Source organism: Agelaius tricolor, unplaced genomic scaffold, assembly GCF_023055355.1.
Source record: "Agelaius tricolor isolate 1412-34295 unplaced genomic scaffold, bAgeTri1.0.p SCAF_75, whole genome shotgun sequence".
Taxonomy (NCBI): domain Eukaryota; kingdom Metazoa; phylum Chordata; class Aves; order Passeriformes; family Icteridae; genus Agelaius; species Agelaius tricolor.
Window position 1 is genome coordinate 809,730 of NW_027269335.1, and position 26,188 is coordinate 835,917.

Genomic DNA, 26,188 nt, shown 5'->3' on the forward strand with positions numbered 1-26,188 from the left:
CACCTGGGGACGGTGGTGGGTGACCGAGCTCCTGCTCCAGACGCAGCAGCGAGGTCAGGGAACAGCTCGAATTTCACTGCAATGAATGAAACACTGTGATTTTCAGCCAAGGAATGATAGGGATCCTTTGAAACAGCAGCACGAGAAGGGCTGTTCCACTGATCTATTTTGGCCTTTAATTTTGGCCTTTTAATTAAGAATGGGTTGTTAAAAATGCGTTGTATAGGAGTGCTGCAGTCACTGGGGAAGGTCTGAGTGTGAAATGCCCGGGCCCCTGGCTTCCACTTGTCAGTGTGCAGAGGACTCAGTGACTTTTTCTTTTAAACTCCACCTGCAGCAGAGATAGGTGGGGGTTTTGGAGGACTTTAGGAGAACCATCTGGTCAGATTGCTATTTGAAATCTCTGTGTGGCTGCTGTTGTAGGAGAGGCAAATGTTGTACACTTACAGTTCCTGTCACACAAACCAAGCTCTATGCACATCTTCATGGGTTTGCAAGACCCTGAACAATATCAAGCTGCTGGAAAACCACTGGTGTTTCCCCCAAACTGCCCATCAGGCAGATGTGCTGTAGCTGGAGCTCACCTCTCCAAAGAGGAGATCTTTGTGAGCATTGCTTATAAACCCCCACAATTGATGTGCTCTTTGTAGGTGATGCTCAGGCAAGGACCCCAACCCCCAGCCCTAAAAATAAACCCCAAATACCAAAAGTAAAGGCTGATGTGTTTTCTGACTTGAGAGTTATGGGGGGGATGCTTGTTTGCTCATGGAAAAAGAGCTGGAGAAGGGACAGATTGAATCCCCCATGGTGTGAAAGCCACCTTGATACACAAAGCCCCTTCTCAGCATTCCTGTCTCTGCTGCCTGGTGACCTGGTCCTTGCTGAGGGGTGACATCCTGAGGCTGCCACAGCTCCCAGGTGAATATTCCAGGCTCTGAGCTGGGGGATCCCAGTGCACCAGGGCAGCACAGGTGTCCTGCTGAGCACCTGCTGCTGCTCTTTTCTCTGGCAGTTTGGAAAAGCAGGGATTTCAGAGGAGGATGTGTGAAGTCCAAGGCAGTCTCTGTCCTCGGCCTGTCCCCACTGCAGTGCCCAAATCTCCTGGACACCCACCCTGCCCACAACCTGCCCAGCACTTTTCTTCCCCTCCTCCTGCCCACCACAAACAGAAGGAGACCTTTCTTTGGGCTGAGCAGACTCCCCATGGTGTGTGAGGGCTGAGCTGCTTGGAAATGCAGCTCCTGCAGCTCCACACCTTCCTGAGGTGACAGCAATGGCTGTGCCCGTGGCACTGGTGACAGATGGAAAGGAGACCCTGCAGACCTCCCAGGGCTGTCACAGCACAGCCATGGTGGCTCCAGTCCTCTCTGAGCATCCCTGGCTCCCAGCAGTGTCCAATGCCAAAAAAACCCCGCTTCAGAATGTCCTTGAGGGGAAGTTCTCCGAGTGCCCTGCTGCAAACTGGCTCTGGATCAACCCAGTGACTTTCTCTGCATGGACAAGGGGAGAGCTCTTGAATTTCAGATCAGAGGAGCACAACTGAGAAAAAAAATAAAAATAAAAATATCCCAATTGCAGCTCCAACCCCCTTGTGCAGGGGAAGTAAAACTGAAAGGAAGGAAGTTTTAAAATGCCCATCCCATGACTTATTTCATTTCAGAAATATTTTTAACACAGCCAGAGAAAAACAGCAGCAGAATCCAGGAATCCTCTTCCTCCCTTTGCTCTCCTCACCCTCACTGCTTTATCCTGCTCTTGATTTTCCCCTGGAGAAGGAATGTGCAGGGCCAGGGCTGGAGAAGCCTCCCTGTGCCCAGCAGAGGCCACTCTGGGATCACCCAGAGGCAGGAGCAGGGACAAGGCCACCCTTCCCAGCAAGGCAGCCCAGGGGGGTGGCTGGAACCCCAGGGGCACTCGTTCATCCCCCAGCCAGGTGCTCCAGGAGTATGGACACAGCCAGGAGAGGGTTCCCAGAGCCAATTAGGAACCAAAGCACTTTGGACAAGAGGCTGTGGCTCAGAGGAAGGAGCTGGATCCTCACCACAGCTCGGGCCCCCCACACCTGCCCAGAAAGGGTTAATTAGGGATGATGTCCCTTCTCATTGCCCCTCAATTGGGAGCCAAAAACCAGGGCAGAGCCTCCAGCCCAGCTTCCCTTGATGGGAGATGGAGAAATCCACAGCCACAGCCCAGATTAAAGCCCCAGAGCTGACACTGGGGCACTTCCCAGAAGGGGAAACTGAGGCAGGGCCAGCCACTGCTCCTCTCCCCGAGCTCCTCAGAGCCCCAGGCACTGCAGCTTGAGCTTTGCCAGCAAATCCTTCAAATCTCAGGGAAAAAGCAGCAGCCAAAACGCCCTCACTGCCCTTGGAGAGCAGGGCTACAAACACCTCCCACCTCAGCAGCTCCCCCCACCCAGAGCTGGTGATTTCTGCTCCCACCCAGGGACCTTTTGAGTGTTTGTCTTATTTCCCCCTGGATTTCAACACCCAGTAAGTCTGGGAAAGAGCCAGTGCTGCTTCCCAGCTCTTCTGGACTGCTCAGACCCAGCTCAGCTGCAAATTATGGCCCCCAAGCCCTCTGGTTTTGGGCTGGGGTGTCCTGGGGGATGCAGCAGCCCTGGCCCTGGGGGCAGGACACAGCCAGCATCCTCTCCCTGCTTCCCACCAGCCAGACCACGGGAAATGACAGGAATTGCTGGCATTTTTCTGCAGCCACAGGGTTTCTCAGCCTCAGCCCAGTCCTCAAGGGCAACAGGGAGGTTTTCCCACTGCTGCCATGGGAGCTCTGGGTGGATCTCGGGCTCCTCCTGCTCCCCAGTGTGGGGGTCCATGGAGACCCCTGGCCCACAGGGACACACCAGGGTGTGCAAGCCCTGTCCAACCTGGCCTTGGACATTTCCAGGGCTCTAGGGGCAGCCACAGCTTCCCTGGGAAACCTCATTCACCCTCAGAGGGAATTTCTTCCTAATATTCCATCTAAACCTATTTTCTGTCAGCTGAAAGCCATTGCCCCTTGGAGGGGAATATATAAATAAATATTTATATCTTTGTAAATACTAAAATAAATTTTATATTAATAAATATTTATGTACTTATAAATAAATATCCTGGTTATTCCCAGGCACAGGAACACTCCATCTTCCTTACCTGGGGCCCTTTTTTACCTCCACCCACAGGTGGGTCCCTTGCCCTGGACACTCTCACTTGGATGCTCTCACTCAGACCTGCAATTAATAATTTAATTCATTTATTTGCTAATCTACCTTTTGGGTGGCTTTGTAAAAAGCAAATACTCACTGCTGCTGGTACCCAGGCACGACTCCAGTTTGGGGAGGTTTTCCAGGAGCTCATTTCCCACTGTGGGAAACCATTGGGAAGATGAGGAGTGCATCCCTGAGGAGTGTGGATGAGGGAAACCGACCTGCCAGGAGCAGCACCAGCCTCATTTAACCAAAACCACCCAAACCCACCCCAAACCCATGTGCAAAAATCAGTGGCTTTGGGATTGCAGCTGAGATGGTGCAGCCTGGGGAGCAGTGCAGGGATAATGCTGTGGGAACAAGCATGGGAAGGGGTCCAGAAGATGCTTTGGCCCCTGCATCATGCCCCAGAGCTGTTCTGCAGCATCCCAGAGGGTTTGGCACTGCAGATGTCCCATCCCAGGGCAGTTTGGATCCCTGGCACTGGAGCTGGCACCAGCAATCCCAGGCAGTTTCAGCTGGAGCAGCCACAGAGCCCTCAGATTAATTATCACCTGCAGAGGTGTTTTCAGGAGTTTATTTATAGGTGAGTGGGATGAAACCTGGGGAAAAGGGGTTGCCAAAATGTCTGAGACAAAGGGCAGGACAGACTCTCCCTCCACGGGAGAGAGCATCAATTCCCTTTCTTTTCAGGAAGGGTGAAAGGTCTCCGGTGCCAGATCTGATTGCTCAGGGTGAGAAGAGAGAGTCATGGAGCAAATCCCAAATCTCCTGCCTGCCTTATTGAGCCTGTGCCCAAAACCCAGCCTGAACAGGAATGCCACCACAGCCTGGCTTAGTTTAGGGGAGGGGGGGACATGATCCCTGCTTCACTGGGGCAGATCCCTCTGTGGTTCAGCCCCAGGGACTCAGTTTGTGCTGGGCAATGCCACAGAGGTTGAAGGTTTAATCAATGTTCAGTGGGGGGCAGCAGGGCAGGGCAGGAGCCCAGAGGATGCCCCAGGGGCTGCTGGAGGGGTGCTGGGTCTGTCCCAAGCCCTTGGAGATCTCAGCAGAGCAGGAAGGTGATTCAGGGCTGGATGAGTCAGGGAGGGGCTGGGGGAGGAAGGGCAAACCACAACCAGCATCACTCCCAACATCCCAACACCGAGTGAAGCTGTTAAACAGTAAAAAATTACACATTCCTCCCCCAGCCAGAGCCCTCTTCACGTGGACATCAAGGTCCTTCCACCCCAAATCCTGCCATCAGCCACCCCTTGGGAAAAACACACCTTCACATCCCTTCTTTTCCCCCACTTCATTGTAATAAATTATTTTTTTAAAAGTGTAAAGGTGCCATTTGTTGCTCAGAAGCCCCTGAATTCCAGGCATGGATTAAACCTGCTGAGCTGTGAAGAGGGGAGCCCCAGGGGATGCTTTGGGTAAAGCCTGTTGCTAAAAAAGAAAAAAAAAAAAAAGAAGGAAAAAAAAGGCTTTGAAAGGAGGCTTGAGTGGGTCATGCTGTGAGCATGGGATGGGAATTGCATTCCCTGGGATGATCATCATCATCTCCCTGAATTTCCAGCCATGCAAACCCTCTTTTTGTGAAAATTCAAGCCTGATTAAGTCACCTCGGGCTATTAAGGCAAAAGAAATGAAAGATCCAACAAACAAGGAAACCCAAAGGTGGAACAGGCCTGCTTGGAACACCAGCAAATCCCAGGGCTGGTGCAGAATTCCAAGGAATCCACTGTGATCCTCACTGAAGGTGCTTCCACCACAGTTTTCCACAAAATAAAGCATCAAGCCTCCAGCTGGCATGGGAACACAGCCCCCCAAAGGAGGCTGGATGCAGGGGACAGCCCTGGAAATGGAGGGATTTGGTGGCAAAAGGAAAACCTGAGGAAGATTTGGGAGCAGCCCTGCTCCTCTGAGCACTCCCAGCATGTCCTGGTTACCCACAAGAGGCTGTTCCTGAAGAGCTGGGAAGGCAGCAAATGCAGGGATTTTCAGCAGGGAGTTCTGGGGATGGAAACAAACACCCAGAGAGCTGCAGGGTCTCATCACAGGCTCCAGATTTCCCTGCAGACCAGGCTTTGTGTGGAGACCCTGATAGCCAGGGGGGGATTTTCCTCTCCCTCCCCTCCTGCCACCTCTCCCTCAGCCTTTTGGGGCTGGGTGAGCCCATGGAAGATGATCCCTCCCTTGTGAGGGCTGAAGCAGAGCAGAAAATGCCGTGGGGATGCATTTGCAAGGTGACCTGTGCTGAAGCGCTTGGTTCCCTGAGGAATAAAAAGCCAAATCCTTTCTTTCCCTGAAGCTGAAATATTCCAGGGGGCAGGGGGGAAGCCAAGGGGGAACTCCCCAAATCATCTGGCTGCTGTCCCTATTTCCCAGAGCAGGGTATCCATGGTGAGAGCCCCAGCAAAAACCAGAATATTTCCCTTCCCTGCCTGGGGATCTGACCTCCACTGGGACTGGGAGCAGCACAACAGCCTTGGCTACACACAGGGCTGTTTTCTCCAGCCAGAAAACAACCAGGAAAACTCCTCTGTGCCAAAAGAAATCCTGTAATCACACCTTGTCCCACTTCAGGAAGTTCCTGACCTAGAGCAGCAGTCTGGGGGTGAGATGGTTTCCAAGGCACTTTTCCCCTGGAGACAGTGGGGTGGAAAGGCTGAGGGAGGAGATTGCATTCAGGACCACTGGCTCTGGGTGCTGGCACAGTGCAAACCCCACTAAATTAACCCCACTCTGCTTTGGGATGGAGAGACAACAGCAGGTGACCCCTAACTGGGAGCCCTGGAGAGTAACAGCTTCCACTGGAATGGGGTTTTCCCTCCCCAAAAAAATCCCTTTTTTCTTTAAAAAAAATTACCATTAATGATAAGAACAGTTACTGCACAGGGGTGGCAATGCAAAGCCCAGACAGAAATTTGGGAGAAGGCCTTGATGTTTAGTTCAGAATAGGGACACATTCCCAGTCTCAGCATGGGAGGAAGGATTGGATTTCAGACCAAAAATGGGGAGAAATTAATTCACCCTCATCCCAAAGGCCCCAAAACGTGCTGGCCATGATCCCAAGGCTCTGGGGAAGGAACAGGGTGGTGAGAGGAAAAAAAAAAACACTGGGATTATTCATGGATCAGGGGAGGGAGGCTCCAACTCCTGCCACTCTGCCACTCCTGCAGAGTGGGGTAAAAACCCAGATTTGGATAAAAACCCAGATTTGGGGTAAAAACCCAGATCTGGGTAAAACCCCAGGGGAAAAGCATCCTGCTGCCTGCACCTGGAGCTGGCCCTCACTGCAGCAGGGATTGCAGCTCCTGCATGGAAAAGCAGGGAGAGGGAAAGGGGCTGGGCTGCTGGCAGAGCGCCTGGGCTGTGGAGACCTGCACAGGAAACCCCCTAAAGCCCCTAAAATGAAACCCCTTAAGCTCCCTAAAGGAGAAATTCAAGGTGCTATTGTGGGGTCCATAGAGAGTGATCACTTCTGGGGATGGGATTTTGGGAAAAGGCACCATTCCCTCCACCAGATGATGCCTTTCCTACTCTTTTTCTTCCACTGTTTTTTTAAGAAAAAAACCCCCCATCCTTTAGGAACCTTTATACATCCTCTGGTTGCAGCTGTTCACTAGAAGGAGCCTTTGCTCTTAAAATAATCTTTCTGTGCAAAACATATTCCCCTCCCAGGTGAAATACCTGAAAACTGGGAAGCAGAGGGAGAAAAGGAAGTCACTCAAAAAACTCAGATCTAAAAGGAGGAGGAGAAAAATAATACGGGCACTGGGTGACACAAATATTGAGGGTTTTGGCACCAGGTTTATAACAAAGGTTATTTACAAGTTAAACTGGATTTGAGGAGCCTTGAAGAATCAGAAATCAATGGCAAAGAGCACCTGGAACATCCCCAGCGAGCTCAGATTTCAAATTAGGAGAAAGAGTCTCTCTCTTGTCCCTTTTTTTTCCTTTTTTTTTTTTCCCCTTTGCCTGTAGAGGGATTATCTGCATGGCAACAATTTCCTCCCCTTTTCTGGCCTCTTCCCCAGAGCAGGAGCACCTGGGGACTTTGATTCCCTCTCACCATCCTCCTGATCCATCTCCTGAGGTCTCTGGCAAGCCCCAAACCTCCAGCTTCTTCCAGAGGTGTCCTGCACCACATTCAGGTGGGAAGGAGCTCCTCCTGGTTAAAAAACAGGAACAGGCAATTCCCTGGCCACAAACAAGAAAATCCACGTCTGCAGAGACATGGAAATAACCCAAAAATCAACCAAAATGCTCACAGGGCCTGTGAATAAAATAAAATAAAATTTAAAATTTTTAAAAATGTGTTTTTTGGGGCAAGGTGCTCCTTGGGCTGAACACATCCCAAATTTAGGGACAGCCTAAGTTCCTGTGGTGCTTTAGTCACAGCTGGTAACCCCAAACCTGCCTGTAGTGGGGGGAAAGGGCATTTACTGTGCTTCCTCTTAAAATATATATTTACAGGACTCAAAATTGTCTCACACCCCATCATTTCAAAGCAGTTTCTACAACCTAAAACCAGCCACAGCTTCCCCCACCCCTCCCCAAAGTGGTCACAACTTCTACTGCTCGTTACAAAAATTAGACTTTTATTTGTAAATGCCTAGAAAATGTGATCTCTTTTGGGATCCCTCCCCGCCCCTTTGCCCTCCTGAAAGTTTTTTTATTTTTTCAGTAAGAAATAGTTTAACTGGATGAAAAGCCATCCCCTTCCAGATGAACTCCCATCAGGGTGGGATATCTCCTGCTGATTTCCAGTCCTGGTGGAGAACTTGCAAACTTTGGCCTCTTCAAACCCAAGGGGAGGGTTTGAAGGCCAAATTTTGGCCTCTTCAAACCCACCCTCCACTTCTTCTCCTTAAAGTCAAAGGGAGAGCAGGGCAGGGGAAAGCAGAGGAAAAAAAATTCCCAGCCAAGGAGAAGTGGACAACCACGGGCTAGATGGCAAAATCCTCGTGGTCCTGGGGGCTGAAGGCTGCTGCCCTCAGCATGTCCAAGGAGTTGACGAGGATCAGGGTGCCTGTGAGGTGCTTCCAGCGCTTGGTGATGGGGTTCTTCATCTTGTCCAGCCCCGTGTGCAGCTCCTGGATGACGTCCCTGTAGCTGTCCCCCATCTGGCTGCTCCAGGTCAGCAGGAAATCGTAGGCCGGCTTCCACATGGCCTGGGGAGAGAGGGGGACACAGGTGGGTGGGCATCAGAGCTCAGCCAGCATCCCAAAACAGGCACATTCCTGGGAAAACAGTCCCCTAACACCCTCAGATCCCTGTGCTCCTCGGAGGGGAGTGTGCTCTGGAGGAACCTCCAGAGAAATATGGAATTGTTTGGGTTGGAAAGGACTTTAAGACCATTTGGCCCAACCATTAACCTGGTGGGCCTGGCAGTGCTGCTTCAAAGGCTGGACTCCAACACCTTGAAAATCTTTTCCAGCCAAGAGAATTCCAAGATCTGTGGAGAGCTAGGTGTGCCTGCCCTCACCTCACTGTTCACCGGCCTTGTAGGCCCTTTAACACCATTAATGTCCTTTAAGACCATTGGGCCCAACCATTAACCTGGTAGGTCTGGCAGTGCTGCTTCAAAGGCTGGACTCCATCACCTTGGAGGTGTTTTCCAGCCAAGAGAGTTCCAGGATTTGTGGAGAACCAGGCGTGCCTGCCCTCACCTCGCTGTCCACCGAGCCACTCTTCTCATGGTGCGGGGCCTTGTAGGCCCTTTAAGACCATTGGGCCCAACCCTGGTGGGCCTGGCAGTGATGGGTCAAAGGTTGGACTCCAACACCTTGAAGGTGTTTTCCAGCCAAGTGATTTCCAGGATCTATGGAGATCCAGGTGTGCCTGCCCTCACCTTGCTGTTCACCAGCCTCGTAGGCCCTTTAAGACCATTAGGCCCTTTAACACCATCGGGCCCAACCATTAACCTGTGGGTCTGGCTCAAAGGCTGGACTCCATCACCTTGGAGGTGTTTTCCAGCCAAAAGAGTTCCAGGATTTGTGGAGAACCAAGTGTGCCTGCCCTTACCTCGCTGTCCACCGAGCCGCTCTTCTCATGGTGTAGGGCCTTGTAGGCCCTTTAAGACCACTGGGCCCAACCCTGGTGGTCCTGGCAGTGATGGCTCAAAGGTTGGACTCCAACACCTTAAAGGTGTTTTCCAGCCAAGTGATTTCCAGGATCTGTGGAGATCCAGGTGTGCCTGCCCTCACCTTGCTGTTCACCGGCCTTGTAGGCCTTTTAACACCATTAAGGCCTTTAACACCACTGGGCCCAACCATTAACCTGTGGGTCTGGCTCAAAGGCTGGACTCCAACACCTTGAAGGTGTTTTCCAGACAAGGGAGTTCCAGGATTTGTGGAGATCCAGGTGTGCCTGCCCTCACCTCGCTGTCCACCGAGCTGCTCTTGTCACGGTGCGGGGCCTCGTAGGCCCTTTAACATCATTAAGGCCCTTTAAGACCATTTGGCTCCCCCATTAACCTGGTGGGCCTGGCAGTGCTGGCTCAAAGGCTGGATTCCAACACTTTGAAGGTGTTTTCCAGACAAGAGAATTCCAGGATCTGTGGACAACCAGGCGTGCCTGCCCTTACCTCACTGCCCACTGTACCACTCTTATCGTGGTGCGGGGCCTTGTAGGCCCTTTAAGACCATCAAGGCCTTTAACACCATTGGGCCCAACCATTAACCTGGTGGGTCTGGCTCAAAGGTTGGACTCCAACACCTGGAAGGTGTTTTCCAGCCAGTTCCAGGATCTGTGAAGATCCAGGCCTGCCTGCCCTCACCTCGCTGTCCACCGAGCCGCTCTTGTCGCGGTGCGGGGCCTCGTAGGCGTCCATCTGCTGCTTGGACACCTTGGCCAGCTTCTCGGCCAGCTCCCGCCAGCGCTGGGCCACCTCCACGGCCGTGGTCAGCAGCACAAAGTCCTGGATCAGCCTCACCACCAGCCCCTGGCAGTCCATCTTCAGCAGGGCCTGCAGGACATGGGGAAAAGCAAGCAGGGAGTCAAGACCGGGTGAGCTCACCCCTGGAGCATCCCAAAAATCCTCCTGCCTCCTTTTTAGTGACAGCTGGGGAAATGAGGCCAGCAGGCTTGGCAAGAGAATAATCCCATTAATTGAACAAAGTGCTGGACCCCTCTGGATGGGGTTTGCAGCCTGGTTCTCCAAGCAGCCCCTCCCGAGACGTCCAGGCCCCACCTTAAGCAGTTTAAAGCATCCCAGGGGCTGAGGACAACAGATGCTTTTAATCAAGGGAACTAATCCAGACTCCACCCCAGAGCTCCAGGATCCTTCAGAGCAGAGGGCAAGGCACAGCCAGGACATTCTGGGATGAGACCTGGGGGGGACTGGGGTACTGAGACCCTGGTGAAGACTCTGACACTACAGGACCATTGCTCAGTTTGGGATGTTCTTCCTCTTCTCCTCCTCCTCTTCCTGCATCATTTATTGTCCTAAAAGCTGAGATTTTCCACAAATGGTTTTGAAGCGGAAAGAGCAAATGCATCAGTCTGGGTTTTCTAGATAGGAATGATTTAGTCAGGCAAAAAAGGATGGAGTGGGGTTAGCTCCTGCCTTGAAGTGTCAAATCACATTAAAATCCCCTCAGAGTGGGATGAAGCTGCAGTAGGGGAGAAGCCCCAGTGCAGCCCTGGAAAAGGAAGGGTTTAATGGCAGTGTTCACTCTCAGAGGACGGGATCTGAGTGCCAGGATCATCATCCCACTCCCCAGGGCTCCCACAGCCTCTGCCAGAGCCTCTGGACCACAACAGCAACCCCAGACCCAGGGCAAATCCCATTCTGAACCTCAGGGGGGGCTTTGATGTTATTAAAAATGGAAATCAAGCAAACAGACCCCACCCACTCCTTCACAGCAGCACGGGGATGGTTCTTGTGGAAATCATCAGGATAAGGTGATTCCCAAAGTGACCAGAATCCCCTTTCTGCCTCTCTGGATCCTGACACCCCCTCCCAACACAGGGGTCTGGGAATATCCAGGTTTGGCTCTGGGGCAAAGAAGGGTTAAATCCTCCCACTGGAGACTGCACGGGGACAGTTGGGGGAGGGAAGATGGGAACATCTGAAACCACTCCAGCGATTTGCAAAGCAAATGCACACTGATTTCCCCCTTATCTGCTCTCAGCTTAGAGCTGAGCTGGGCTCTAATCACAGCTGCAGCCCAGCACGTGCCTGCTCCTCCAAAGTGCCGACACCGGCTTCCTGTGGGAGCCAGGGAGGCCATAAACCCCCTTGTCCAACAAGCAGGGAAAATCCATCCAAAGGAGCACATTTGGCTTGGCAAAAAGACATTCCAGGAGCGTTTAGATCTCACACACCTGCTCCAGAACCGAACCACCTCCTCTCCTACAGCCCATGGATCAGCTCCCCTCTGGATCCTGCTCCCCCTCTGGATCCTACACCCTCTCTGGATCCAGCTCTCCTCTGGTTCCAGCTCCCTCTCTGGACCCATCACCCTCTCTGGATCCTGCAGCCCCTCTAGATCCAGCTCCCTTCTAGATCCTCCACCCCCTCTGGATCCTCCACCCTCTTTGCATCCTCCAACCTCTCTGGATCCTCCAACCTCTCTGGATCCTCCACTCTCTCTGGATCCTGCACTCCTCTGGATCCAGCTCCCCCTCTGGACCCAGCTCCTCCTCTGGATCCTCCACACTGTCTGGATCCAGCTCCCTCCCTGGATACAGCTCCCCCTCTGGATCCTCCACCCTCTCTGGATCCTTCATCCATTCTGGATCCTGCTCCCCCCTCTGGATCCTCCACCCTCTCTGGATACAGCTTCCCCCCAGCTCCCTCTCTGGACCCATCACCCTCTCTGGATCCAGCTCCCCTCTGGATCCTCCACCCCCTCTGGACCTAGCTCCCTCTCTGCAGGGTCCTAAGGAAGGGGCAGGCTTCCTGGCCTTTGGGGGAGCAGGATGAAGGAGCTGCTCCCATCTCCTGCCCAAGGTCAGAGGCAGTGCCTGGAGCTGGGTTCAGAAGGATGGAGCTGCAGGAGATGGATTCTCCTGCTCCAGGTGAACAACAAAGCAGCAGCAAGGAAAACGCCCGGGAGGGCACCACATCAAAGAGCTGCAAAATCACCCAAAATCAATCAAAACAACAACTCTGGGAGAGATGGGTGGCTCTGGTTGACTCTGATGGCCACAGCACCACCTGCTGTGCCCTGGCAGCTCCAGTCCCACAGGCACAGGTGACAGGACACCAGGGGATAGGGTGCAAGGCATCCCAGAAGCCAAGGTGGAAGCCTGAGGGGGAATATTACAGGAAACAGTGGTGAGACACCGAGATTAGCTCAGCAGGATTAATCTTCCAGTGGGATTATGCCACAATTGTTTCCATCCTCCTCCCTTGCCCTGGACAAGCCTCCCAGGATAGCTGGGTCCACTCACTGTGTCTCCATCCCTCATCAGCCAGGTGTGACCTGGGCTGTGCTTTGCCAGAGCCCTTGGAAAAATTTATTGTTTATTGTTTATTCCCCTGGGAGCAGCTGGGAACCGGCTGGGCCAGCCCAGCAAAGAGCAAAGAGGGTGTTTGATATTCAAATCCCAGTTCAAAGCAGAAACACCTCAACTTAAAAGGCATCCAGGGGAGGCTGAATTTACATCCCAGCTTTGAAATGCAGAATCCCATTTCCTAATGAAGGAAAGCAGCATTGTGGAGGGAAAACAGCTCCCCCCTGGGACTTCCTCAAACCCAGGGATAAAGGCCCTGTGTCCCCAAGGAGACCATGAGAGCCACGGTGAGAGGATGCTCCTGCACATGCTCCTGGCTCACCATCCTCTCCAGGATACAGTCAGGTTTTGGCCCAAAGAAGTTGTCTCTGTACAAGTGTTCCCCAAAATAACCCTTGTTTGGGCATCAAACATCTCTCTCACTCACTGTTTTGGCTGTCACCACTTCCAAAGTCATCTCACATGTTTAAAATTCATACTCTCAGCCTTAAATACTGATTTTTTTTCTTTTACCTCATCAAGTCTTGCACTGCCTCCATGGGGTAATTCCCTTGGACATGATGCCCAGCTGGATCTCAGCATGCTGAGGGTCGTGAGGCCCCCCTGGCACTGGCTGCTCAGAGATGTGGCCTCACATCCCTGGAAGTGTCCCAGGCCAGGCTGAATGGGGCTTGGAGCAGCCTGGGATAGTGGGAGGTGTCCCTGCCCATGGCAGGGGGCGGAAAGGGATGGGCTTTAAGGTCTCTTCCAACCCAAAGCCGTGGACACCCTGACCTGCAGGACTCTAGGACAGCTCCAGCCCCCCAGCAGCTCTCTGAGGCCTGCACACACCAGGGACAAGCAGAAACTCTTGGCAGGAGCCAGGCAGCAGCACATGGATACCTGGATACCGCGAGTCAGAGCAAACAAAACAATGGGAGGGGAAAAAAAAATATCCCAAGCTCATCTCCTGTGTGACCTTTACAAGCTGCCTGGAGAAGAACAAGCTCAGAGTTTCCTCCCCTCAGCTCCCTGCTGCCGTGCCAGGGGCCGTTCCCAGCAGAGCTGTGTTTTTCCCAACAGCAGAGTCTGTTGGAAGGATGATAAATGAGAGTCTCTCTGACAACCAGGGAGGGAGAAAAGCTGTGTCTCAGGGCAGGTCTAACCCCACGGGCCAGGCATCTGGGGCAATGAAATCTTCTTGAATCCCTGCCCAGCTTTTTTATCCGAGCCATCCATGTGCTGCCTGCTTCCAAGGGGCAGAGAGGAAGGAGGGAGAGCTTTCCCTCTCTGCTGAGCAACTCCTGAGCCACATCCCCCCCAGTTACCTTCACACTCCAGTGCTGGTGCCTGATTAGAGAAGTAGTAATTAAAGGCAGATTACTGATTAACCAGTCATCATGACCAGGCTTTCCCTTGCTTGGCTGCTGGTGCACGACTCTGCCACTGGCGCTTTGTGTACTCAACACTGATAATCCTGCTTCTACTTCTTCCTTCCCAGCCCTTTTGAGGGGAGACAACCAACTTTCTTTCAGCTGAAATGGCCACACTGGAGCTTAGTGCAGCTGGCTCCCCTTGCCAGAAAGCCAGTCCATTTGTTACAAATAAAATCAGATTTGAACACAATAAAATCCATTAGTGCTCCATTGCCATCCCCTGAAACATCATTATTTTCTTCTTTCAACAGGCTCAATCTAATTTCTCCATAGGCTGAGGAGGATTTGACGGCAGCCAGGGGTTTTGGAGGCAGCATCATGTTCCACCAAGAAGGGAGCTCATCCTTTATCCGCAGGCTCAGCCTCACAGAGAGCAGGATTAGACAAACAAGGAGAATAAAACCTGCCCTGGGACTCTGCTCTCCTGACAGCCACAGGGGAGCAGGATGTTTTCCTGCAGCTCCCAGCCCTCCCCTGGAGTCAGCAGCTCCCTGAGCCTTATCTTTCCCTTTGTCTCCCCGTGAGGATTCTCCATGACCTACACACTGCCTGGGATCCCTGAAAACAATGGGGAGAGATAAAAGCAACACCTTGGGGGTTTGCAAACAGGTAAAGCAAACAAGTCCCGGAAGCATCCAGCAAGAGCAGCACGGATTTCATCCCAACAATCATTGAGCCTGATGATTAAAGGAGCAAACCCTCCCTCGGGGGGGGGGGGGGGAAACAGGGAGGATTTTCCAATCCTGGGTGAGGAAAGGGTCACTGATGGCCAGGAGAACCCTACAACAGGAGCAGCGTTGGTGGCACAACCTGAAAGCTGAAAGTCAGAGCTGAAACATCGCCCCACAGGCCCCAGAGTGGTACCTGGGCACAGGGAGCTCTCCAGACAACATTTCCACGAGTAACAATGGATTCCATACTCTTCATAACACCTGCTACTCAACCCTTAAATTCCCCCCTTTTCCCTAAAAGGAGTGTGGGAACTGAACTCCTCCACTCAGCTCCAGTCCCCTTTTGCTGTAATTTCATTTTGCCAAGCAAGGCCGCCGCTATTCCTTAATCCAATTGACATTTTAAACCATGCTCTTCTCCATAACTCAGTTATTCTGCTCCTGTGGGACAGCACGGAACGGGAAGGAGCTGCAAATCTCTCCCAGACATTTTGCCCTGTATTTTCTTTGGCTCACTTCCTATTAAGTGCTAGAAACGATCGTGGAGATGATATTTTGTGAGGGATTTACTTGCTAACGGCATCCTAGAAATACTGGCAGGCAGCACTCTTCCCAAATTCCTTTCAAGACATGGAGCAAGTCACACATTTCCATTTGTAATGTGTAAAACATCCCAGCTCAGAGGTGCCATTCAAAAAAAAGCCTCCCCATCCCTCAAAGTGTTCCAGGCCAGGTTGGACAGGGCTTGGAGTGATCTGGGACAGTGGAAGGTGTCCCTGCCCATGGCAAGGGGTGGGACTGGATGAGCTTTGAGGTTTCTTTCAACCCAAGCCATGGTGTGATTCTGGAATTCCAAGCACCTCAGCACATCCCTCATTATTGCCATGATCCTGCTGAACCAAGATCTCACTCACCACAGGGCTGGACTCCCACCTGGCAGTGCTCAGCAGTCCTCAGAAGACCTTCAAGGTGGACTTCACTCTCTAAAGACTGAATTAGAGAACTGCCACCTCCCCTGCTCCTTCTGCAGAGCCAGGAACGAAGCCCCCCTTTGCCGGGCCTCAGACTCACCGTCATCAACTCCTTCTGGAAGGACTTCCTCTCCTTGTTCTCCACGCTGTTGCAGTCTTCCTTCAGCTTCTCCAGCACGGAGGCCACTCTCTCCGGCTCGCTGTCCAGCTCCGCCCGGCAGAAGAAGCTGAGCGGCAAGTTCAGGTAGCCCAGGGCGTCGGCGAAGGAGCGCCAGCTGCTGAGGTTCTCCATCAGCAGAGTCCTCACTGAGGCGTAGATGTAGGTCAGGAACTTGCAGGGCCTCAGGATCTGCTCCAGCAGCAGGCTGGTGGTGAGGTCCGGCCCGGAGAAGTAGCTGGGTTTGACCTTCCCCACCACCAGCACATTTTTGGTGTGCACGAGGCCGACCTTGCCCTGGTAGTAGCCGATGTACCACTCCTTGGTCCACAGCTGGCCTTTCAACCTGATCTTCTCCTCACTGAGGAGGGCGATGACGTCTCCCTTCTTGTACTCCAGCAAGTAGTGGTTCTTGCTCTGCCTCACCACCGTCTTCAGCAGCTTCCCATACTTGAGGCTCAACACTGGCCGGTCCTGAAAAACCGGATACTTGGCGGTGGCAGCCAGCGGGGAGAGGATGATCTTCCCCACCTCGTTCTTCTTCAGGAACCGCCTCTGCCCCGTGGGTTTGATGGCGCTCTTTGGTGGCGGCTGCGGCGTCTGGACGCAGAACTGGGTGAGGATGGCATCCTGGTCATCCTTGACCTGTATCCTCAGCGTGAAGTCCGACAGCTCGTTGGGGTCGTGGGAGGAGATAGGGAAGATGAGGCGGCTGACCTTGCCCAGCTTCATCTGGAAGCCCCGCACGATCTTGGCCTGCTCGCTGGCCTTCACCTCGTAGTTGGTCATGTTGGAGAACATGCAGAGCTTGAGGTCCTGGGGCCGGGACAGGGCGAACTGGTGCTTCCCCCAGAGCTGCAGGGCGACAGGAGCCGGGCTGTGGCACTGCCTGGTGACCTCGTTGACCAGCAGGGTCTTGGGGGCGCACTCGTGGCCGAACATGGCCACCACGGTCTTGAAGGAAGGGTGGATGTGCTTGGGGCCGTAGACGCCCACCGTGATCTTCTTGCTGATGTAATCCCATACGGTGTAAGGGTAGAGGATGTTCTGGCCCTGCGCCACGGCCGCGATGTACATGCAGGGCTCCAGATTCTCCAGCTGCACCTGGATGGTGTCCCCGTAGGAGTAGCTCAGCTGCATGGGCGTGTAGGGCCCCTCCTTCACGTCGCTGCGCAGGCACTGCAGCCCCACCAGGCTCTTGCTCACCGCGTCACTCTTGACCTCCGCCGACACCTTCATCTCCAGGATGATGAAGGTCTTCACCTCCATGTTGCTGAGCTTGATCTGCAGCACGGGGCTGATGGTGCTGCACTTGTCGCTGTTCAGCTCCAGCGGCGGGTCCAGCATGGCCTTCATGGAGATCTGCTGTGTCTCGCCGGGGCACACGTGGCCCTCGGGCACGTGGATGCTGATGTTGGTGTCGGGCAGCTGCACGGCCCCGCCAGAGCTGTCCAGCTTGCACACGATGTTGGTCTCCACCGGCTGCGTCTGACCCCAGCCGGGATTCTGGCCAAGCAAATCCAAGTCATGGCAAGACCGAGCCAGCTTCCTGTGATTCAGCCACGCTGTCCTAAAATCCTCCCTGCTCTGGAACTGCTCGGGGGTGGGAGACTTCAAACCGCTGAAGAAACCTGACGACGCCGGCGCATCCGACTTGGCCTGGAGGACCGACAGCTCGGACAAGCTGTAGGAGCGTTTGCTTCGGAAGAAGGGGTTGTCCCTCCTCACAGGCTGCTCCACATCCAGCCTGTTGGTGGAGGGAAACTCATCAAAAAGGTTCCCCAGGCTGCTGTTGGCAGCTGAAGCGGGGAGAGCCGCCGTGGGAGCGGCCGTGTCGAAGAGCAACAAATCCACGGCCACGCTGGAGTTGGACTCTTTGTCCGAGCTGGGCGCCGCTTGAGAATTCCCGTTCAGGAACGGGTTGGTGTGCACTCCGTTCAGGAAGGGGTTGTTGTGGTAGGATTTGGCAGAGTTTCTCTTCCCTTCAGTCCACTCCCCGAGCAGGTCCAGCTCCTTGACGCCCTCGTCGGGGCTCTCCAGCAGGCTGTCGATGACGCCGCTGTCGGTGAGGGAGGAGTTGCGGTGGCTGACGGGCTGCACGTAGGAGGAGGGGATGTAGCCCATCTCCGTGGTGTTGTGGGCGTACCACCACTCCCCTCCCGACGTGTCCAGCACGTACAGGTGGTCCCCCTTGGAGAACTTCAAGGTGGTGAAGTTTGTGGGGCAGTAGTCCTTGATCGCCACCACTTCCTTGGCGTTCCCGAAGGACGTGGGGTTGTCCACCAGCAAGGCACTGGGAGAAGGCACTGCAGAGGCAAGGAGGAGACAGCAGCGTGAGACATGCTCAGCAGAGCCACCACTGACTTGGAAGCCTTTATTCCAGGTCACCATCCCATGCTGTTTTAAGTGATGAAGGTGGTTTTGGGATCACCAAACCATTAAAGTTGGAAAAGGCCTCCAAGACCATCGAGTCCAACCATTAACCCAGCACTGCCATGTCCACCACTAAGCCATGTCCCCAAGTGCCACATCTATGTGTTTTCTGAACATTTGCAGGTCCACTGATTCCCTGGGCAACCTCTCAAGCCTGCAGGTATTTTTCTCCATAAATTTTTTCAAGAAAACTCCACTGTTTCTGGTACATTCACACCTCTCTACCCTAAAGAGTTCATCCAAACCCAAGATAACTCTCCCTATAGGCTAAAAGCCCTCTTGCTCTGATGTAACCCCTCTCCTGCACATCTGAAACATGCCCAGAGAAGCTGTGGCTGCCCCTGAATCCCTGGAAGTATTCCAGGCCAGGTTGGATGGGGCTTGGAGCAACCTGGGCTAGGGGAAGGTGTCCCTGCTTTCAGGTCCCTCCCAAATCAAACCAATCTGTGGTTCTGAAGGTTACCCAGGTTGAACCCTCACAGAATCCCACCCCTCCCTCTCACACTGCTGTTCTGGTCCTGGCAGCAGCTCCAACCTCCCCTGCAGAAGTGCCAGTGGAAGAGTTTTCTGCCAGGGGATCCCAATTTACACCCAGGCTGGGCTGAGCCTACACTGCCACCCTATTTATTGGCTTTGCTGTCATTTCCAGGACGTGTTTCTGTAAAAAGCACTAAAAACAAGCTTCAGATGATGTTCCATCAATGGTTAAATGTGTGCTGCCTCCCCAGAGAGTCTGAGGAAAACAAGGAAAGCTGGATTTTAACCAACAGGGAGCTGCAAGGGAACTGGGACAGCACCTGCTTCAACAGAGCTCTGTGGGAGGAAAGGGGAGTTTAGAAAACACAGGAAGCCCTTAAAATCCCAGAGACAAAGGGATGGGAGCTCAGAATGCACATCCCTGTAGCCTCCACTCTCAGGCTGGCAGCACTTCCCACCCACAATAAAAACAGGGCAAGGGAAGATACAGCTGAGCAAAGAAAGCTCTTTGAATATAGCCTGGGGGATTGAGTATTCCAAGGAGAAGAGTTTTGTACACATCCTGAACAGCTCATCTGCCAGCAGGCAAAGGTGTGGGGACATTCATCCAGTGGGAAACTGCACCGAAACTCCAAACTGGAATCCTTTTGGCAGCCTGCTAGGTTGGAAGCCACTGTTTACTCAATCATGCTGCAGGATGGAGCATTTTTGGTGTCAGATCAGACAGGCAAGTGGCTGTTCCCTTGTCCCTCCATCTGGGCATGCAGGGGTTAACAGGGATGTGCTGAAACCCCTTGGAGAAGAGGAGCAATTCCTGGTTTTGCATTAAAACCCATCTAATTTGCAGCAAGTGTTTGATGTTCAGGTGCTACACCTGCAAAAACAATCTCCTTTGTGCCTGTTTACTCTCAAGGCCCTCAGCGCTCTCCAGCTTCCCCCTGGAGCTTTTCCTTGGGATGCTCTCCTGCCAGGGGAGCAGCAATTCCCCTCCCACCTGACCACAGCATAAAAGGAAAACACAGCAGGGAAAGAAAAAAAAAGGCAATAAAAAAGCTGAAAAAAAAACCTCTCAAAAAAGGATTATTGGAGGAGCAACCCGCAGGCTCCCAACGCTGGGGTGAGGGAAACACTTTTGTCACGATCCTTGTTGGTGCCACCAAGCCCTCCCAGGGGTGGAGATGGGCCTGGAGTGAGGAGGGGGGGATGCCCAGACACCTTTGGAGCCCTCCCAGGGGATGGGGATGGGCCTGGAATGAGCAGGAGGGGATGCCCAGGCACCTTTGGAGCCCTCCCAGGGGTGGAGATGGCCTGGAATGAGGAGGGAGTGATGCTCAGACACCTTTCCAGCCCTCCAAAGGGATTGGGAATGGCTTGGAATGAGGAGGAGGGGATGCCCAGACACCTTTGGAGCCCTTCTAGGTGGTGGAGATGGGCCTGAAATGAGGAGGGGGCGATGCCCAGGCACCTTTGGAGCCCTCCCAAGGGTGGGGATGGCCTGAAATGAGGAGGGGGCGATACCCAGGCATCTTTGGAGCCCTCCCAGGGGTGAGGATGGCCTGGAGTGAGGAGGGGGCGATGTCCAGACAGCTTTGGAGCCCTCCCAGGGGTGGGGATGGGCCTGGATGAGGAAGGGGATGATTCCCAAGCACCTTTGGAGCCCTCCCAGGGGTGGGGATGGCCTGGATGAGGAAGGGGATGATTCCCAAGCACCTTTGACGTCGCAGAGGGCGCTCTCAGCCGCGAAGGCCTCGCCCAGGTCGATGAGGGCGCCCTCGGAGCGGCAGCGCGGGAGCCCTCCCGAGTTGGCCGCCCGGATCCTCTGCGCTGCCATCTCCGCTCCCGGCGGGCACTACATGGCCATGGCCCCTCTGCCGGCGATGGGGAGCCCGGTGTCACCTCGGGGAACCAGCCTGGGGGACACAGACAGAGGCCAGGCTGTTAGAAAAGCACTCCACGGCACCCAGACACTGATTCCGATACAGGAGAGCCTGTCCTGCTCTCCTTAGCCCATCATGGAACACAACCTGGATGCTCCCAGGGACCACAGCACTGCCAGCAAACCCCTGGACACAACCCCACTGAAGCAGCCCTCTGGCCTTTAGGAGTTTTTTGGGACTGTAAATTGGTCCTCCTCCCCATTTCCCAAGCATTTGCAGGTTGCTGTAACACAATTATAAGAGCACTAAGCACCAGGCTGCTGTGGGAGCAGGGAAGACCCACAGGACTGGGCTTTTTCCCTCTTCACATCCCTCTCTCCCACTGCAGCATCTCCTTGGATGGGGACTGGCTCTTTCCCACTTGTTCTCCCCTCACCCGGCCAACCAGGCAGAGCAACATCCCTTCCTGCACTGAATACGATTCAAATAAAGGAAAAAACTAAGGAAAAATAAATTTTTCCCTCTTTTTTTTCCAGAAGCACTTGCAGAGCCCCCGTGGAAGAGCAGCTGGATCAGCCCAGTGGAGCTGAGAGGAAAAGGAGCCCGTTCCCACAGGACACTCCGACCACCAACGTGGTGGCTGATGCAAGCATGGGCAAGAGCTCCCCTGACGTCACCCGTGTCCTCTGGAGCTGGGACAGGGGCCAGATGGGCCAGGACAAGCAGGGAAGGCTGAAGGCACGGCTGGAGCACAGCCTGAACCATGAGCTGCTACTCCAGGTTTGCACCAGGGAGCAGGAATGCTCTCCGGCATAGCTTGGATCATCCTGGAAATTCTGGATTCAGCCCCTGCCTCCTGCTCCCTCAGAGCTGCCACAAAACTCCAGCCTGGCTGCAAAACACCAGCAGGTCCTAACCATAAAAGTTTTAATTAGAAGTTATATCGAAATCCCTTGTTTTACAAAGGGATTTTCATCCACTCCTAATGCTGCTCTTCCTTTCTCCCCTTCCCATGCAATTTTTTTTTTTTCTTTTCCTCCCTCTGCTTGAAAACGAAATCCAACAGAAAATAACAGCCAGAGCCAAATTCCTTAGGTGGGAATACAGAGCTGATTCTCCTCAGGCACTGTGAGGGGGAGCAGCAATTCCTGAAGGATTTGGTGCCCTTTTCTGGAATGCAACAAGAGGAAATTTGCAGGGGAGAGCCTGAGCAGGAGATACTCCAGCCTGCTTGAAATGCTTCCCAAGCCATCCCCAGGGCTGGTATGCCAGGAATGTGGCTGGCTGGAAGGGATGCACAGAGCCAGAAAAGGGAAGGGAGAAGCTGTGTGCAAACATTTCCCCTTCGAGGAGAGCCTCCCCTCCTGTCGGGTCCTGCTGGGAATAAACACAGGGAAAACCAGGCTTTGAGTCAAGGCTGAGCTTATCAGAGCTGGGACAGGTAAGAGAGGGCACCTGGAGCTGCTGCCAGGGGCAGAACAGAAAGGAATAAGCAGGAATAACCAGGAATAAGGAGGAATAACCTCCAAGAGGAAGCAAGGAAGGGAGGAAGGATGCTCCCCTTGGCTGGCACCATTCACCATCCACCCAGTTCCACCTATTAATGTCATTTGGGATTGCTGCTTTTCTAGGTGGTGTGGAAAGAGCCCAAGCACACAGTGCCTCCCCTCTAGAGACCCCACACCTCACTGATTTTGGCAATTCTTGTTAAAAACTAAACTAAACTAAACTAAACTAAAATTAAAAAAAAACAAAAACAAACAAAAAAACCCCAAAACAAAAAAAAAAACCAAAATAAAATATAAATTAAAAAATAAAATAAAATAAAATATATAAAATATATAAAATAAAAATAAAAATAAAAAAATAAAATATAAAATATAAAATAAAATAAAATAAAAATAAAAAAAATAAAATAAAATATAAAATAAAAATAAAAATAAAATAAAATATAAAATAAAATAAAATATGAAATAAAAACCAAAAAAATTAAAAAATAAAAAAATAAAATAAAATAAAACCGCTGCGGCGTCCCAAAATTTCCCCCCTGCTTGGGCAGTGCTGCACGAAGTAGGAAAAAAAAAATAAGTGTAAGCCACGAATATGTTTTGAAACACCTGCATCAAATGAATTTTATATTAATTATGGCAGCTACAGCCCTGACAGTTCTCACTGAGGGATCCACAAGCCTGGAATTTGCAAGGATGCTCTCCCCCACCTCTATTTATATAAGGAGATGGGAAACTTCCTGCTAAAGGCCTCTGGCAGATGTGGCTGTGTGGAGAAACAGCTGGAAAAATTCCCTCTGCATGGAACCCTGAGGCCTCCAAAGGCAGTGGGAATCTACACACAAGCGAGGGATAATGGAAAGGTATTTCCTGTCCTGACAGCAGCATCCTGGGTCTGTCTGTCCCTCCTGGATGCAGGGATGCTCACACACACACTGAAGGATGGGGGCCAGCCTCCCCCCGGGCTGGGTTTAGGATGGGAGCCCTGGTTTGGGGCTGGGGATGGACCAAAATGTCCATGGAATGCAGAGGTCACCAGCAAAGCTTCAAATCCAGGCTGTGTGAGGAAAAAAGGGACAAGTGGGGAGAAACAAAGGGTGGAAGGGGCAAGATCTGTTTAGAAATCACCGAGACAATGGTCTGCAAACTCCTCTGAAAGCGGTTTAAATTTAGCCTGGGGTTAAATATAGAGCAGGGGAAAATCCAGCTCCATCTGTTTATACCCAAAGCCACCGACAGCATCCGAAATGAATGGTGGGGGGAAGGAAACCAGTGGGCGACCAGAGCACACCCTGACAGGGCCAGCAGCTCCTCAAAGGCACCCACACCTGCTCTTCACGCTGGTTTTTCCCTCAGGGCCCCACAGAGGTGACATTTTTCTTTCCCAAATCCTAAGCAGGCTTTGCTGGGAGCTGGAGGAAGCTTTAGGGAAGGGCTGGTGAGCAGATTTCCACGGGTGCATCCTCACAGCTTCCTGGCATGGATGGTGCTGCCCCTGGATTTAACCTTCCCTGGGGAGCCTGGGCACCTTCTGGGGAAAGAATCTTTTCCTAAAATCCAACCTGAACATCCCCAGCACAGCTCCAGCTGCTCCCTCAGGTCCCCCCAGGCATGGAGCAGCAGCAGGTCTGGGGCTGGTGACAGTGTCACATCTACTAAAAACAAAACCTTACCACTTACTGATGAAACTTCACTAAAAACGAAACCAAACTTTTCCTGCAGCACTTGAACACGCAGCTGCAACATTTCCTGGTGTGCAGAAGGTTAAAAACAACTTCTGAAAAATGTCTGGTAGAATTTATCCCAGAAATCCAACTGTGCAGGCCCAGGGGCTCCCCTGGCACAGCAGAGCCCCATCCTGAGCAGCTCCAGCCATCATTCCTGATGGGATTATGGGATGGACCCACCTCTGGCTGGACACTGAGCTATCAAACACACACCACAGGCACCCAGCCATGCTGCACAGGGAAAAGCAATCCCGGGGAAAAGCCCAAACCCACGTTCCTGGAGCAAAGAAATGCAATAATAAAACCACGGGAACACCCAAAAGTGCGCAGCCTGAGGGTGGGAGGGAAGCAGGATCTGCTGCTGGCCAAGGGAAGGTCCTCTCCAAGAAGCACTGGTGTGGTGCAGGTGGAAGAGGAGCCCTCAGTGAGGGGAAACCCCTGGCTGCCAGGAATTTGGGCTGATAAGAGGCAGGGCTGGGTGGTACCAAGCACCAGCAGGGCTGAAGACGGAGCCAGGTCCTTGCAGGGGCAGCCAAGGAGCTGCCAGCAGCAAAGGGAGCCGTGCACATCCCTGCCCATCCCACATTCCCAAATCTCCCTCTTGGGATGGAGCTGCAGGGTCCATCCCACCAGGGCACTCAGTGTCCGTGGGAAGCACAAGGAACAGGAGGCATCGTGACACAAGACTGGTCAACTCTGCCATAACTACCACCCTGTTTTCCCTGGAAAATCCACTGAAAGCCTCTCAAGACTGTGGTGCAAGCTCAAGAGAAATCTCCCACCCTACCCTTGGCCACAAATTGAAAATTGGGGGAAAAAAAAAAAAGTGGAGTTTCCAATCAATCCCTCATCATCCGTTCCCCACAGCAGAGCCAAGATCAACTCCAGGCACTTGCTGCTTTATGGCTTTTAATTTGCTTTTTCTTTCTCCAAAGTTGAGTTCCTCTGGCTCTCCTACAAACACAGAAGTGTTTTTGGAGGTTTCTTTTAAAAACAGTCAGCTTTGCTTGGATATGAGCAAATTTCAACTTTTCCTAGGGAGGAATTCATGCCCCAGAGCCACAGCGCTCCCCACAACACTTGTCCCACACAATTTGAATTTACTGCAAATGTTGCTTTGATCAGTCACAAAACCCCCAGTAACTCAAATCCATGGGGGCAGATGCAGAAAAGACCCCTTCACATCCTGGGGACACCCCAGCCCCTCAAAAACCCCCAGTAACTCAAATCCATGGGGGCAGATGCAGAAAAGACCCCTCCACACCCAGGATGACACCAACCCACTGCAAGGTGCAATGGCCTACAAAAAAAAAGCTGTAAAAAGCCCCAGAGTGACCAAAACTTCCAAATTTTAGCAAACAATCTGATTTAGGAACTTGGTTTTGCCCTGTGAGTTCTTCACCTTCAAGATCTCCCTCATGGCTATGACACAACACAACTCTGGCCCTCGCTCCACACACTTCCCCCCAGTGGAAAAGGATCCCATGGAAAAGGAACTCCCTCCTTTTTCCATGCTTGTACTGACAGGCATCTTCAAGCAGGTGAAAAAGCACAATGTCCTTGAAACTGGCAAGATAAATCCAATTTAAACATCAGCACAGCCCCACCCAGGTCCTCCTGCAAGGCTGGGATGCCTTTGGAAGCAGCTGGTGGTAAGGAACAGACTGATGATGACATTGAGGCTCATCTCCTGGTGATCCAGGTCTCTTCCATGAGCCTTGCTGGAGGGGATGGGTGGGGAAGAGCTGGCTGCTGTTGAGATTGTCCCCTCAGAAGGCAGGCCCAAGCATTTTCCAAGCGTGATTCCAGCCGTGCCCCGTGATTCCTGACCCCGCTCCCTCTCTCTTATCTCCTCCTCCTCCCTCACCGCTTGCGTTTGCCAAGCCAACGCTTTCATCTTCCAAAGAAAAGGGAAAAAAAAAAACCCACCCGAGCCAAGCAGAGATAAAACCACCCCTAAAGACAACACCAAACACCAGCTCTTTGTACCAGGAAGAACAGCCTGGTGTGAACTCACACGTCCGTCCCAGCGCAAGCCCGCCGGGAGCTGCCAGGAACACAACACTGAAGGGCTCCTTTAGTCCCTTCCCCAGCAAACAAGAAGGGACTTGTGGAAGCATCGGGACCTCCCAGCCCTCCTGCAGCACCCTCACGTCCCAGGGCTTTGCTTTGGAGCCCATTCCCACCGTGTGATGTGGGAATGGCTGCACCCAACCCGTGCCACGCCGTGCCCTCCGCTCCCCATGGAAAAATCCTGCCCTGGAGCTCCAGCTTGGCTCAGCTCCTGCTGCCAG

The 26,188-nt window shown here is 52.8% G+C and overlaps 1 protein-coding gene across 1 annotated transcript in view; it reads right to left on the reverse strand.

Moving 5' to 3' along the window:
• Positions 1–7,774: 7,774 nt before the first annotated feature.
• The window catches only part of SH3BP4 (SH3 domain binding protein 4), a 34,294-nt gene continuing 15,880 nt past the window's right edge, over positions 7,775–26,188 (reverse strand). The window contains exons 2-5 of the mRNA XM_071418106.1: positions 20,493–20,692; positions 15,816–18,178; positions 9,975–10,163; positions 7,775–8,367 (exon numbers count right to left, since the gene is read on the reverse strand). Coding sequence (XP_071274207.1) covers positions 8,143–8,367; positions 9,975–10,163; positions 15,816–18,178; positions 20,493–20,613 — 2,898 coding nt within the window. The 5' untranslated portion in view covers positions 20,614–20,692 and the 3' untranslated portion in view covers positions 7,775–8,142. The remainder of the gene's footprint in view (positions 8,368–9,974; positions 10,164–15,815; positions 18,179–20,492; positions 20,693–26,188) is intronic.